General features: G+C 52.9%; 1 protein-coding gene across 3 annotated transcripts in view; it reads right to left on the reverse strand.

Moving 5' to 3' along the window:
• Speg (striated muscle enriched protein kinase) overlaps positions 1-14718 on the reverse strand; it is a 50321-nt gene that overhangs the window by 5450 nt on the left and 30153 nt on the right. For all 3 annotated transcript variants that reach the window (XM_052192693.1, XM_052192694.1, XM_052192696.1), the window contains 14 exons: positions 12890-13002; positions 12217-12385; positions 11971-12067; positions 11646-11846; positions 10259-10316; positions 9646-9723; positions 9375-9553; positions 8980-9006; positions 8298-8450; positions 7679-7721; positions 6600-6668; positions 4428-6396; positions 4022-4153; positions 87-203 (listed from right to left, as the gene is read on the reverse strand). In XM_052192693.1, coding sequence (XP_052048653.1) covers positions 87-203; positions 4022-4153; positions 4428-6396; positions 6600-6668; positions 7679-7721; positions 8298-8450; positions 8980-9006; positions 9375-9553; positions 9646-9723; positions 10259-10316; positions 11646-11846; positions 11971-12067; positions 12217-12385; positions 12890-13002 — 3405 coding nt within the window. The remainder of the gene's footprint in view (positions 1-86; positions 204-4021; positions 4154-4427; positions 6397-6599; positions 6669-7678; positions 7722-8297; positions 8451-8979; positions 9007-9374; positions 9554-9645; positions 9724-10258; positions 10317-11645; positions 11847-11970; positions 12068-12216; positions 12386-12889; positions 13003-14718) is intronic.

Here is a 14718-nt window from a genome sequence, read left to right on the forward strand (position 1 = left end):
CCCCCACCCCCACCCCCCACCCGTGCCCTTTATTAGGAGCTGCATGTTGCCGCCTGCCCTCTCTATGGAAGATACAATCTATTTACCTTTCATCCAGGAGATGCGGGGTGCTGGGCAGGCTGCCGGTAGGCAGAGCAGCGTGGCTGCCTCCCCCTCCAACAGCACCTGGTCCTTGAGTTTGATGTGGAAGACTGGGGGGAAATCTGAAGGAGAAGAGAGACAGCTCAGGACCCTGGCTGCTCGCTGCTGGGGAGAGGCAGATGAGCCCTGGTAGGACATGGGCAGCAGGGAGTAAGTACAGTGAATGGTTCTCTCCTCCACGCCTAACTTAGGGGAGTTGAATCTCATGCTGTGTGTGTGTGTGTGTGTGTGTGTGTGTGTGTGTGTGTGTGTGTGACTGTGTGAGTGTGTTAGTATATAAGTGTGTGTGTGTGTGATTGTGTGTGTGTATATGTCTGAGTGTGAGTCTGTGTGTGACTGTGTGTGTGAGTGTGTGTGCATGTGTGTATGTATGTGTGTGTGTGGTGTGTGTATGTATGTGTGAGTGAGTCTGTGTATGTGACTGTGTGACTGTGTGTGTGACTGTGTGTGTGAGAGTATATGAGTGTGTGTGTGTATGTGTGAGTGTGAGTCTGTGTGAGAGTATGTGAGTGTGTTGTGTGTGACTGTGTATGTATGTGTGAGTGTGAGTCTGTGTGTGTGACTGTGAGTGTATGTGTGAGAGTATATGTGTGTAAGAGAGAGTCTGTGTGTGTGAGACTGTGTGTGTGTATGTGTGTGTGTATGTGTGTGTGTATGTGTGTGCCTTCAAGGATTTTCTTGTGGTAAGCATCACCTTCTCCAGGCCCTTAGCATATGCAGAACCATCTTCCCCCTGACTGAACATTCTGGGTGCTTACCTCGTGTGTAAATCACTTAGAGCTGAAACCAGTACTAAATAAGTGCTCTATGTGAGTTTGTTAAAATTAAAACAAACACAGTCTGAAAGATGATAACAGTTAAGACTCTGCAATTTAAATTCCCTCTGGGCCACTGCAGGGCAAAAGAGAAGAGAAAGGGGAGGAAGCAGTGGCCAGAGCTAACGTGGGCTGTGCACAGTATCTGTGATCAGAATGTGCAGTGTTGGGGCCAGCATGACAGTTCAGCAGGTAAAGGCACCTGCCGAGCCACTGAGCCCCATGACCTGAGTTCCATTCAACAAATCCACATGATGGAAGGGGAAAAGTAGACTTCCGGAAGCTGTTTTCTGTCATCCACGCACGTGGAACGGCATTCACACAATGCATAAATGTTAAAAAAAATTAATTTCACGATGACACACACCTTAATTCCAACGCTTGGCTGGAGGCAGGATCTCTTGAGTTTGAGGCAAGCCTGGTTTACATAGTGAGTTCCTTTTTCTTTTCTCTTTTTTTTTAAATTTAATTTTTTTTAATTTCGTTTTTTTGAGACAGGGTTTCTCTGTGTAGCCTTGGCTGTCCCGGAACTCTATAGACCAGGCAGGCCTCAAACTCAGAAATCTGCCTGCCTCTGCCTCCCAAGTGCTGGGATTAAAGGTGCCACCACTGCCTGACTTTTTAAAATTTTTTTCTTTTCCTTTTATCTTTTTTCTTTTGCTTTCTTTTTTCTTTCTTTCCTTCCTTCTTTCCTTCCTTCTTTCCTTTCTTTCTTTCTTTCTTTCTTTCTTTCTTTCTTTCTTTCTTTCTTTCTTTCTTTCTTTCTTTCTTTCTTTCTTTCTTTCTTTCTTTCTTTCTTTCACATAGCGAGTTCAGGACAGCCAGAGCTACACAGAAAAACCCTGTCTCGAAAAACAAAAAAAATACTGTGCAGTCTCAAGAGAGCTGAAGCCAGCGCCCCCCTATGGACAGCCCCTGGAAGCGTGCCTCCCTGTCTCTGTCTCCTTGGGGTGTAGGGGAGGCTCCTGACATTCTGCAGACTCCTCCAGTCAGCTATAAAGAGCAAGAGAGAAGAATAGAAATTCCAGGACCCCACACAGGTCGCCTGCCCATTCTGAAGCTGCCTTTTTCTTTCTTTCTTTCTTTCTTTCTTTCTTTCTTTCTTTCTTTCTTTCTTTCTTTCTTTCTTTCTTTCTTTCTTCCTTCCTTCCTTCCTTCCTTCCTTCCTTCCTTCCTTCCTTTCTTTTTCTAGACAGGGTTTCTCTGTATAGCCCTGGCTGTCCTAGAACTCACTCTGTAGACTAGGCTGGCCTCAAACTCAGAAATCCACCTGCCTCTGCCTCCCAAATGCTGGGATTTAAGGCGTGTGCCACCACTGCTGGCCTGAAGCTGCATTTCTAATCCGTGAATTGGGAGTCTGCCATGGGTCAAGCTTGGGTGGGGGAGGGTCTGCTATGAACACGAAAGGAGACACAGAGTCCACGAAGGAAGTGTTCGCACACATTAGCCTTTCTTGAGGTCATTACTAAGATCTCTTTGATATTCCCAGCAGAGAAGGCAGGAGCTGAACCTGAGGAAAGGGATTGTTTGAGCAAAGGGGGCTTGGAGTTCTATGCCAGTCCACCAGGGCTGGAGCTCCTCAGAGGCACAGTGATTTGAATTTGTGGTCCCTGGATTGTTCCTTAAGAAAAAAAAATCCAATCTGGTTTAGGACACAGGGAGTGGGGCATGTCTTCTTCACCTGGGTAGAGAGAGCTAAAGACCCCTAGGAAACCAGGAGGGAACCGTATTCAGCTGAAGTACGTGACCTATGTGTCTCCTCTCCCTGTACCCTACTGTTCCCCAAGGTGGGTCCTCAGTCTTATCCTCCACTGTACTGGGAACAGTCTCAGTTGCTGTCCGCAGTCCTAGTGGGGGTGCTGGGGAGGGAACAATGCAGGCCGGCATAAGAGGTAAAAGATGTCCTACTGTCATTAGCCCAGGCCCAGCCCCAGTTGATAAAGAGGACGTGGGAGGGGCTCCTTCCTGCAGGGGGAGGATGGGGTCAAAGGGCACTCACTGCTCAGCAGGGAACCAGCTGCACGGAAAAAATGGAGGCCCCAGGTGGGAAGGGCTTAGCAACCCTGCATTTCCCTGCTGATGCTCTCTCCACCACCCCGCCCCCATCCACCCTCGTCCAGCCAGCTTGTCCCTTACCCGCCTGCCACCAGTCGTCCAGCCCCACAGCCCTGACCAGGCCTTAGAAACAGTCCTCTCAAGCCCAGCGGAGGTAAAGCAAGTTTAGATCCATTCCACCCCAAAGGGAGCCAGCATAGAGTAGCCAGGGTGGCTTCTAAAGATCATGTGCCCACCCTGGCTTGGTGGCCTCCTCCTAAACATCCCGCTGGCGTAGAAACCTGGCAGCCTTCAATAATGCTTCTTTTCCAGGTGGGTGGACACCAGGTGGAATGCCTCCTTCCCTGCAGCCCCAGGACATTTGAACAAGAAACAGACTGTGGGATATTGTAGGCCTCCACCCAAGCAAAACAAACAAACAAACAAACAAACAAAAAAACCCGCTGCCCATTTTTCTCTGAAGACATGCCTTGTGGGTGATGGGGTCGGAGTTAGGGGCGCAACCAGAAGTTCAGAGCTGTACAGAGCTGAGTGTGCTGTCCAAGCTGGGATACAAGTTGTGTCTTTGAATGCACGTGGTCTGAGACCCTGGGTGCACAGGGCAGGATTTTAAGCAGCTTTCGAACTACACCCAGATGCAGAAATCTTCCAAGAGACACGCTCCAGCCAAACAAAGACCTCAGTAGAGTGGCCTGGAGATGCTTCCAGACTCTGGCTGCTCCCCTTATTAGCCCTGGGATTTGGACAAGCTATCCAGCATCGCTTCGCTAAGCTGTCTCCCCAACGGTAAAATAGGATGCGGAGGATCATCCTTCTAAAGAATGCTGTGGTGTTAAACAAGACAGCGTTTGTGACATGCTTAATAGGACACTTGCCTTCGCTAATTAATGGCAGCTGCTACGGTAATTATCATTGTTGTTTTCCTAACTCGAGGCCTCTTCCATGGCTGCCCCAGGTCCTCACGGTGGTCCATTTTCACCCAGCCTCGAGAGCAACCTAAGGCTTCTTACCTGACTCACTGGGCACATACTGGTGACCCAAGTCCTCTTGGACACTGCGGGAGAGGTTTGGCTGTGATGAGCCCTTGTCCTTGCGCAGCCTGGAAAGGCCCCACCGGTGCCGGCTTCGGCTTTCTCCTGGAGCTGTACACACCCAGACCCGTGAACTCTTGTGTAGCCATTCCCACACAGCACCCACATCCCTGTAGCTCTTAAAGTAGCACCCCCCAAAAGCCCCAAACCCAACCAAACCAAACCAGCAAAAAACCTTGTTCCTCCTCTTCCTAGCCTCAGCCTCTCCACCTCTCTCTCTACCCCTGCCAGTGCCTCTCTTCCGGCTTCTGCAGCCCCTGCCCCCACCTTTCTCTTTTCAGAGCCTGTCTCTAGTAGCACATCACCCCCATTGGTCCCTCCTTACCTGAGGAACCCGATGTGCCGCTGGCCTCTGAGCCCAGAGACTCAGCGGAAGGTGTGGTGGCACCAGTCTGAGAGGCCAGCTGATTGTGCGGAACACCGAGGCGTCGCAGGCTCTCCCCTTCGGAAGTAGCCCTGCGCAGCCGTCCAAACAGCGGCGTGCTGCGCCCCGAGGCGCCCCCGGAGTCCTCGCTGCTGCCGCTGCGCTGCAAACGGCTGGACAGACGCTCCAGCGTGGAGCTGAGTCTCCTGCGCACCGCCAGCACCGGGGAACCCCGAGCTGAGCTGCCGCCCTCGGAGCTCTCCCCGTCTCCACTGCGGGACTCCCAGGCAGGGTGTCGCTGCCCGGGCGGTGTCCGTCGCAGCTTCTGCGACAGAGACAGCGAAAGACGCCGCACAAGGCCCGGCTCTCCGGCTACCCTGAGGTCCTGCACGGAACGCGAGCGCTCCGGCCGTCGCACCAGCTCCAGCGGCGTTCCCGCCGGGCTGGGCCGGTATATGCCATCGTCCTCCGCCCCACGGAAGGGACCGCGCTCCTCCGAGCGCGAGCGGCTCAGTAGCCTCAGGCCCCGCGACAGTGGCGATTCGCGGCTGCGTTTGAACTTAGCCTCGAACACAGCCTCTGATTCGAGGTTTTCGATGCTGCCGCTGAGGCTGCTGCCTGGCCTGGGGGGCACCGTGGGGACTCGGGCTTTCTCGGCTAACACTGGGGGAGTTCTGGCCGAAGGCACGCGCTTCTCAGAGGCTCCGGGCGGCGGGGAAGCCACCCTGGCAAACACAGCCGCGTGGGGCTTGGGCTCTGATGGAGGCACAGCAGGGTCCTGTGGGGACAGGGTGGGACTGGACAGCTGGAGCGACTGCATGATCTGGGCATAGGGGGTGAGAGGCTGCGCTGGCATTTGCAGAGCCAAAGGGGGTTGTGCTGGTTTGGCAGCTCGGGCTGGTTCTGGTTTGGGCTCTGGGACCTTTTCTGGGAGCGGCTGAGGTGCTGGGGGTTGGGGAGAGTCTCTGGACGTGGCAGCGGAAGGTTCCGGGGACTTGGTGACACTGGGTTTGGGGACGCTGGCCCTCGCAGGGCTCGGTGGCTGGGCCTCGCTAAGGGCAGATAAGGATGGAGATTCCTGCAGCCTGCGAGCCCCAAGCCTAGCTACGGGGATTTCGAGGGGTGCCCCCGCGCGGCGGTGCCGACCCCGGGGTTCTGCCTCACCCTGAGAGAAGCTGCTGCTCTTTTGCAAGCCCCGGGATTCGGGAGGGGGCTGGTGATGGGGGGCAGCCTCGCTGGAGGCAGCCCGCGCCATCCTGGGATCCCGTGCACGGCCACCCAGGCTCTCCAGCAGGGGTCCCCTGAGGCCGCTGACCTTGCCATCCTCGGGACCTCCCCTCAACAGCCTCTGGCGCAGGGCCTGCAGCCTCTGGGCATACTCGCCCTCACCCAGGCCTCCCCGAGTCAGGCGGGTGGCACCCGGGCTGGGGCTCCTGCGCTGCGGCAGCTCCACGGATGCTGCCTTGTGCAGACTCCGGCCCGGCTCCCGCGACCCGACTCGGGGCAGGGCGCTCTCAGCAGAGCTGCCCCTACGGAGCTCTGGCCGCCTGGGGCTTGGCCCATCAGGGGACTCCTGGCCTGGAGAGGGGAGTGCCTCGGGGCTGGGGGCCTCCTGGTCCTTAGAGGGAGCCCGTCCCTGCTCTTGCCAGTCCATGGGGGTGGCAGCCCCAGCTTCCGGGGTCCCCAGAGCCTCATCTTCGGTGGGGATGTCGGTGAGGGATACCCGAGAACCTGAGAACTCAGGCTGCAGGGGGCGGGGTACTGAGGGAAGTTCCTCCAACTCTTCCTCTTCTGAGTCTGAAGAGGATGAGAGTCCCCCGCTCGGGGGCTGTCTTCTAGGCATGGCCACCCACACCCGCTCCGGGGGAGCCCGTAGCAGTTCCGGAATGGGGCGCAGCACCAGGTGGCACTTGTAGCTGATCTGAGAGCGCTGTAAACAAGGTGCTACAGTCAGACCAGAGCGACCCAGAGGCTTAACTGGATCCCCAGGCCCCTTTCAACTCTGGAGAAAGATATGGCAATGGGAGGGCAGCTCAGGCAGGAATGGGGAGAGGGGTTTCGCCATTGAAAAGAAATATTGTGGGAGGGAATTAGCGTGAAAAGGACAGAGAGGCAGGGACCGGACAAACTCACCTGCCACCTCCTCCGTGACAGAAAGAGCTTCAGGTGATCTGTGCTCACCTCTGCCCCCTTTGCTTCAGTCTGCAAACCCAGAAAAGAGGCCCTGAGGAACTCTGTCAACTCAGACTTTTGTGAGAGACAAAGTCCTCTGTGGGATTTGGAGCAAGGGGTACTGATTCCGGAGGGTCTGTCTTGTCCCCACAAACTGTCTGGCAGGCCTGAGACAAATTCTTTGACTACAGGAGAAGAGGCAGGTCACAGGCAACGCCCGAGGGTGGCTTTCCCTGGCATATTGGGTATCCCCAGCTCCCCTCTGTCTCTGTACGACCAGCATCCCAGACCACCATCCCAGACCAGCATCGCAGACATCTGAAGTCCTGGTGGTCCAGACTGACAGATACCGCCTGCAGCAGCCCTCCCAGGCTCCCTCTGATGCTACTTGTTTCTGATCCAGGGAAGGAAACTCTTCAGGAATTGCTAGCAGCATGGCTTGTCTTTAGCTGACCCAGCAGTGTTCAGTGACAAGGATTTTGTTTTGTAGGATGAAGTGCCTTGTGCTCAGGGCCTTGTGTGCTAGGCAAGCAGTCTGCCGCTGAGCTCTGTGGCATCATCCAATAGCAAGTGGATTCCCATGCCTTCTCTGGACTCACTGGCTGGCCACCTCCTTACCAGTGCCTGACACCGTGTCCCGGGATGCTGGGACGTGAAAATGATGAAGTCATTCACATGGAGTTCATCAGTGAGTGAGGCAGGCCACCCAGTCACCAGTGTGTAGAACCAACCCAGGACGGAGATGGCCGCACAAAAGGGAGGGAATTAGGCCAGGACTGGTCTTGTGCACTAGTAGGAACAATAAAGAGAACCCCGCTCCCTTCCCAAGGACAGGAAAAGGAATCCAGGCTTATGCTTAGAGTCTACACTACTCTAACTTGATCACTGACTTGGGCCTCAGTTTCCTTATCAACAAAATGGGAGTAGTACCACAATCCTTTACAAATGTGCTGGGAGGCTAATGGGTCACACGTATATAAAATGCATCACAGTTAACATGCGTAATGCTCGGTGAATGGAGCTGTTTGGACTCTACTCACTTTGAACCAAGGATGTTCCAGTGTCTCTTCTGCAGTAGGTCTCCTGTAAAGGAATAAGAAGTACTAATTTATCATTCATTCATTCATTCATTCATGAACAGCTGACACAATAGGACCTCTTAAGAACTGGGGATTTGATGCTAGAGAGATGGCTCAGTGGTTAGGAGCAAATGACACGTTGCCAAAGGACCGATCGGGTAGATTACAGCTGTCTGTAAATCCATCTCCAGGGGTTCTGATGCTTCTGGCCTCCAGAATACCACCACTCACGTGCACACAACACACTCGTGTGCAGACACACACATACACATAATTAAACACGATAAAAATTAGTTAGGCAGTGGTGGTACACGCCTTTAATCCCAGTATTTCCAAGGCAGAGAGGCAGGTGGATGTCTGTGAGTTCAAGGCCAGCCTGGTCAACAGAGCGAGTTCCAGGACAGCCAAGGCTATACAGAGAAACTCTGTCTTGAAAATAATCAATGCATCAATCAATAAAAATAAATCTTTGAATTTTTTTTTTTAAGGAGCCAGGGATTGCATCCTAAGGGCAGGGCTTTGGTAGGAGTAGGCAGGTGGTCTGAGGGGGTTCTCTGTAGTGAAGGGCTCTTGTACTTACAGTCGATCCTGCACCAGCACTTTGATAAGGAAGCCCCGGGCCTCCCTGCTCAGACTCAGGAACGTACTCTCCTCAAATGCCACGTTGTAGTTTCGGATATTCATGAGTGTTGTCCGGTCATTCTCTCCAACAAACGGGGAGATGCCCGTCAAACTGCAGGGGCAGAGTGGGCAGGGTAAGAGGTAAGAGGCAGGCAAGACCCTGAGGTGAAGTACAGTGCCTGTGGGGTGGGGCCAGGAACAAATGGAGACTCATGGTCCTAGGGACACCAGAGGCTGGGCAAATCTGGACAGGAAGGCAGGATTTTCATAGTCTTGTCCTGATCCCACTTGAGGTCCTGGGATAGGCAGAGAGGCAGCGGTGCCTTGGGAGCTGATTGCCTGTGCTTTGGAGAATAAGTCCTGCCCCTCCCCCAGTGTGGCTTTCCCATGAGGAGATGCATTCCCCATCTGGTCCGTGCTCTGGATCCTCTAGGATCAGGTCATTCCCTGCCAAGATGACGCTCAACCTGCACTGGCCTTCGGATGCAGTGTGCCCACCTCTGATGGAGCTGTGGCGTGCCACCCGGGGTAGCCAGACTGGTACGTGGGAAACCCCTCAAGTGTGGAGGAGAAGGGAGAGGGAAGTGGCCCTTGCAAATGTTAGGGGTGGGCCAATCAGGAGACGGCAGAGAAGTCCTTACCAGAGGAAGGCAACGACGCCCACGGGCCTGTGGGAAACCAGAAATAGGCGTGAGAGGCTAGCCCAGGCAGAAGTGAGTAGCTCTTCCCACCACCATTCTGATAAGGATGAGTCCTCCCTGGGAAAACTGCATAGGAGTGTCTACTTCCGGTAGAAACTCAGTCCAGAGTGAGGGCCATGGCAGGGTTGGCTGAGGAAGTCCAGAAGTCTGAGGACCAGTAAGCTTATACCACCAAGGCCCAGAAGGACTGGGGTAGCCCCAAGTGATGAAAGACGAAAATCACTTGGGCAGAAGGGAAACCCTAGGAGCCATGCTACACACTGCCTGTCAGAAGAGGAATCCCAGGTTCCCCGCCGGTGAGCAAGTCCCCAGTGTGACCAGCATGTTAGCATTACCAGATGTCAGTGACTCCAGACACAGGGCTCTGGTTGACAATCTCAGGTGCTACAAACTCTGGTGTGCCATACTGACAGTACTGAGGCTCCCCCGGAGTGAGTTCCTGGGCATTCCCGAAGTCACAGATGCGCACCTGTTCTTCACCTCCTGCACCATCCCATACTAGCAGGTTCTCTGGCTGTAACCAAGGCACGGGCACAGGAGCTGATTAAGGAAGAACACCCTATATGGTAGTCCCACCTCCTGCATGCTTGCCACGCCCCTCCTCACCTTGACATCCAGGTGCAGCACATGGCTCTGATGCAGGTAGCATATTCCCTCTAGCACTTGCCGTATATAGGTCCGAGTCTGTGGAAATAGGAGGACCAGAGTCCGTGGAGGTGAGGGAACAGACTGCTTGATCATCACCAGAGATGTGCCAAGAGGTCACGCCCAGGCAGTGGCCTTCGGACGGTTCATGAAAACTCCTCTGTGGCTCAGCACACAGGATGAAGGATGCTAAGACTCAGGGTTACCATGTGCCGTTGCACACATTGTGCACAGTACACACACAGAGAATAGTGATTTGTATTATACTAAATAGAACTTTGCAATATACAGCTTGTATAGCCATGCAGTGAGATCAAAGTCTAGGTGGTTTTTATAGAATGCTTATGTTAGGAAAACTGGGAAGCGATGGAGTTAGAGGATGGAATGTGGTTGCTGTTGTTAACAGAAACAGAGCATGTCTTGTGGAGTGGGAAGTTGTGCTGTCTGGTGTTGCTTCCCAGCACCAACCCTAGCTTCCTTGTGGGCACAAATGGCGTATAAGAGACCCACCCATCATTCTTAGAGCTCACACAGGTGGTACATAACCCTTGCCCCTTCCACCCACTGCCCTCACCTCAGACTCACACACGGTGGGCTTCCTGGCCATGCGTTCTAGAAGCTCTTCCGTGCAGCTGTGTCATAGGTCAAGGAGTAAGGGTCAAGCACAAACTGCCCTGCTCCACCCCAGAACTGACCAGCCAGTGTTCAGAGCTCCTAGGGCCCTGGTTCCCCACAAATCACATCTGACACGGTCAGACAGGTCAGATCCTGTGTTCCACTTTCCTGGCAGCAGATTCCATAGATAAGAAGACCTGCTTGAATTTGAACTCTCAGGCAAGTTCCTTACCCATTCTGAGCATAGATTTCTTCCTCAAGGAGTGAAATGAAGGCAGCAGAGTCTCTTCTGGCTTATGAAGCATTTTATAGGGCTCACATCCTATTGACTACAGATGGAACCTCTTGGCAATATTTGAGAGTAACCCAGAGGCCCTCTTAATGAAATCATCTGTCATTTTGCTGAGGTCTGGACTTGAATAGTACAGACTGTGAGGCTGGCGGGCAGGTCAGAGTCACCCTGCTCCAGGAAGGTCAAGCCAACTGCCAGTGTCGCCAGCTCAGAGTGTCTTTGTTGAGCCAACGGTTTTGTACAAGAGGAAAGGTCTGGCTTTATGAAGAGTCCTGGTAAGCAGAGCAAGGTCTGGGGTCTCATCTGGAGCAGGGTCCTGTCAGATGTGCAGATACAGCACGCTGCATGCCGTGGTGCAATATGGTGCTTGCTAGCTGTAGGACCTTAGACTACACTAGTACCTCTCTCATCAGCCACAAAACAAGGATAAAGTTCTACAGGGAAGATACACATGGGGGCTGAGCATGGAGTAATTATAAACCACATGCTGCATTGCCAAGCACACACTAAATTCAAGGTTTCTGATGTAGCCCCTCCCTGTCCAAGAACTCTCTGTACACTAGGCTGGTCTTGAACTCACAGAGACCTATTGGTTACTTTCTTGTGATAACTGGAATTAAAGGCATATGCTACCAAACCTGGTATGAACTTAAGTTTTGTTTTTTTGTTTTGTTTTTGGTTTTTTTTTTTGTTGTTGTTGTTGTTTTGGTTTTGTTGTTGTTGCTGTTTAAGACAAAAGATCTCGAAATGCTTTGCACTCCAACTATGAGAAGGCCCACCTTTTTATAAGGGGTTGACATAGCCCGGATTAGGTTATGAAGACAAGCTTCCCATCTATCTCCCCAGGACTGGGGTCAGAGGCGAGTGTCTCCACATGCATTTTTATGCTGTGCTGTAAACTGGGCTCTGAGCTGGGCTCTGCGCATGCTCAGTGAGCTAGATCCCCACCCCAGTTACAGCCCTAGCTCAAAGGACCACTTTGCAAAGGGTAAAACATGTTCCAAATTTGCCTTTACAAAAAACAGTCTTTCATCCCCCTCTCGTCCCAGGATACAGCTCCGTGACAATGACAAGTCCCCTGCGCCTCTCGAAGGCCTCGTGGAAGTAGAGAACACAGTCATGCTGGAGTCGGGCCAGCAGGCGGGCCTCACGTCTCGCTGATGCTTTAGGCTTAGCCCGGCTGGGGATGAACTTGGCTGCAAACTCCAGGCCAGAGCTCCGCTCCACTACACGCCGCAGGTAGGAGAAGGCACCCCTGGATGACACAGAGAAGGTAACAAGACACTGCTGTTACGACAGTGCCAACCCTCCATCCTTCCTGGCCCTCATGCCCAGCAGCCCCTCTTAGTCCTTGAAGTCAGCTCTTCCTTGCCCCACACCTGCCAATCTCTTGGTGGATGTCGTAGTAGTCGCTGAGTCTTCTTCCTCGGTGTTCCTCATCCTCTCCAACCCCCTCGACCTCCATGGCTGTCTGAGCTGGGGAGGAGAGAGATGTCCCCATGTTGGGAGGACAAGAAGGAGACAAGGGCAGAGAGGGGCAATGTGGGACAGACTCAAAAGGCACAGGGCAGAAGCTGGCACAGGCAGGAGACCGCCTGCCTCTTCTCCCCGGAAGACCAACCCACCTGAAAGCACAGACAGTTCTGCCTTGCAGGAGACTTCGCCTGCCAGGTTCCGAGCTGTACAGGTATAGACGCCTCCATCCTGGCTTCCTGCACTGAGCACCACCAGGGAACACTCGTTCTCCTCATACACGAAGCTCACATGATTGCTCTCGGCCAGCAGCACCTCATCCTGCAGAGGTGGGAGTCACTTGCAGCCTGGGTCTGGCTTTATTGACATGTGGGCCTAGCTATTCCTCCATACCAGACAGCTTCCTTCATTTGTCTCTACTTAGTTCTTCTGACCCAGGGACCAGAATCAGCTTCTTCAATTATCTCTTGTTACTAGCCCCTGACCCGTGCCAGGTGGTGGTGGCACACACCTTTAATCCCAGCACTCACTCGGGAGGCAGAGGCAGGCAGATCACTGAGTATGAGGCCAGCCTCATCTACAGAGCAAATTCCAGGACAGCCAGGGCTACACAGAGAAACTGTCTTGAAAAACCCAAAAACTCAGTCCAAACCAAGCCAGCCAACCAAACAAGACCCCTAACCCTTCAGTTAGCCCCAAGAATCCAACTTCCTCCTCCTCCTCCTCTTTGTAACCACACTTCTGCCCAGACACTTTGAAGGCCTTCCAGGACTCCACAAACCCCCAGGTCCTCTCCAGCTACCACAGTCTGCATTACCCACTGACCTTGTACCACATTATGTCCGGCAGTGGTTTCCCCTCAACTACCACAGCAAAGCGAGCGGTTTCTCCAGGCCCCACCTCCACATCTTCCATGATAGACTCAAACCGAGGCGCCTCTGCAGCAAACAGGGACAGGAGAGGAACAGATGTCATCCCCACAGGGCCTGCCTCCTCAAGCCCTGTCCTGGATGCAACTGGATGGTGAGAATGAATACCAGGCCCTGCCTTCGCCTGGGGACACCAGAGTTCCTGACTTGGCTCTCACTGTAAATCCTAGCAAGGCGCTTTCCAAGGCTCTGAAGCACGGTCACTGGGACAGGTTGCTTTGTGCAACCCTTAGGATTTGTTGGGTAGCTTTGAAATGAGGACATTTTCATACACAAAAGAAATCTGGATGTTCTGTCTCTCTGGTCTGGCTATTCAGCCCTTCCTTTCTGCAATAACGATGAGGAAGGCTCAGTGCGGCTCAGAGCTGCCCCCTATGGGTGACAGCTCTTCTCAACACCCCACCTGGTGGCTTTAGACCGCCAGTGCTTGGCCCCCCGCAGGAGGAAGCTGGGTCTGTGACCTAGAATTCAGCTCCTGAAGGGCAAAGCCTCTATCTTCTCTCTCCGGTTCCTATTTAAATCGTCTAGGAAGCCTTCTACCTTCTGGGAGAAGGCAGAGAAAAAGCACCGCCCGAATATTAACCAGACAGTTGGACAGTCTCGAGTGAAGTCTCCAATTACTACTCCCCCAAACCACACAGCCAATCGTCCCCTGCAAAGCAGCCCACAGTTCTCATAGTAGAGTTAAGCACACTTTGCAGTGTGCCTTGGGAAGACTGTGAATCCCAGGCCCTGGGTTCTGAGTGCATCTCGAGGATCCCAGAGGAATGAGAGTAATACGGCCCCAAAGGGGAAAAATAGAGCAGCTGGGTATAGATTGCCACCACCGTAGGGACCTGCCTGGCTTTATATAGACAACAGGAGAGGCTATTACAGGGCTAGGGAAGAGGCTGTTATATGGCAGTCAAGAGAAGGGGCTGCCTTTCTACCTACCCTGCCTGACTCATGGTGAAGCAGGGCATTGCAGAACACAGTACTGCTATAAGAGCCACGCCCCCTTTTTTTAAATCAAATATTTTCTTTATTTACATTTCTTTTTTTATTCGATATATTTTTTATTTACATTTCAAATGATTTCCCCTTTCCTAGCCCCCCCACTCCCAGAAAGTCCCGTAAGCCCCCGAGCCACGCCCCTTTTATCTCCCTCCATCACCATCCACGTCAGGCTAGGATGCAGGGCTTGTAAGCCTCTCCAAGCCCCAAATCTGGCTACTCCTGAAAGGGTGGACAAGTCTAGCAGATACTACAGTCTGGAGACAGAGTAGTGACTGAGTCAGAAATGCAGGGTAGGAACTGGACAGGAGTAATACCCAGGAACTGGGAAATCCATCCACACAGGGCCAGGAGGGCCCCAACTCCCTCCCCCGCTCCCCCATAGCTGTTCCTTCCCTCTAGGAACTCGGTCCCCTGTTGGCTGAGGGAGGAAACAATTTGTCAAGGTCAAAACTCTGGAGGTTTTTAAGTGAGCTTCAATGATTTTTTTTTTAAAGCAACAGAAAATGTCCATTTGTGCATAGATTGTCTGTGCTAACTAAAATGTCACTTTGTTTGCTTTTGGCTGGAATTGTATTTACTCAGCATGCAACAATATCCAGTTCAGGTGGATCTGAAGTTTTAAGTGGTGGTTATAGATGCTGGACTTAATTAGCAGTCCAAAACAGTGGCCACTTTAGTGCACACTAGAGCCCCAGAAGCTCTGACTTTAAAGGAGAAATTCCCCCCCAA

Source organism: Apodemus sylvaticus, chromosome 9 (assembly GCF_947179515.1).
Source record: "Apodemus sylvaticus chromosome 9, mApoSyl1.1, whole genome shotgun sequence".
In the NCBI taxonomy this organism is placed as follows: Eukaryota; Metazoa; Chordata; class Mammalia; order Rodentia; family Muridae; genus Apodemus; species Apodemus sylvaticus.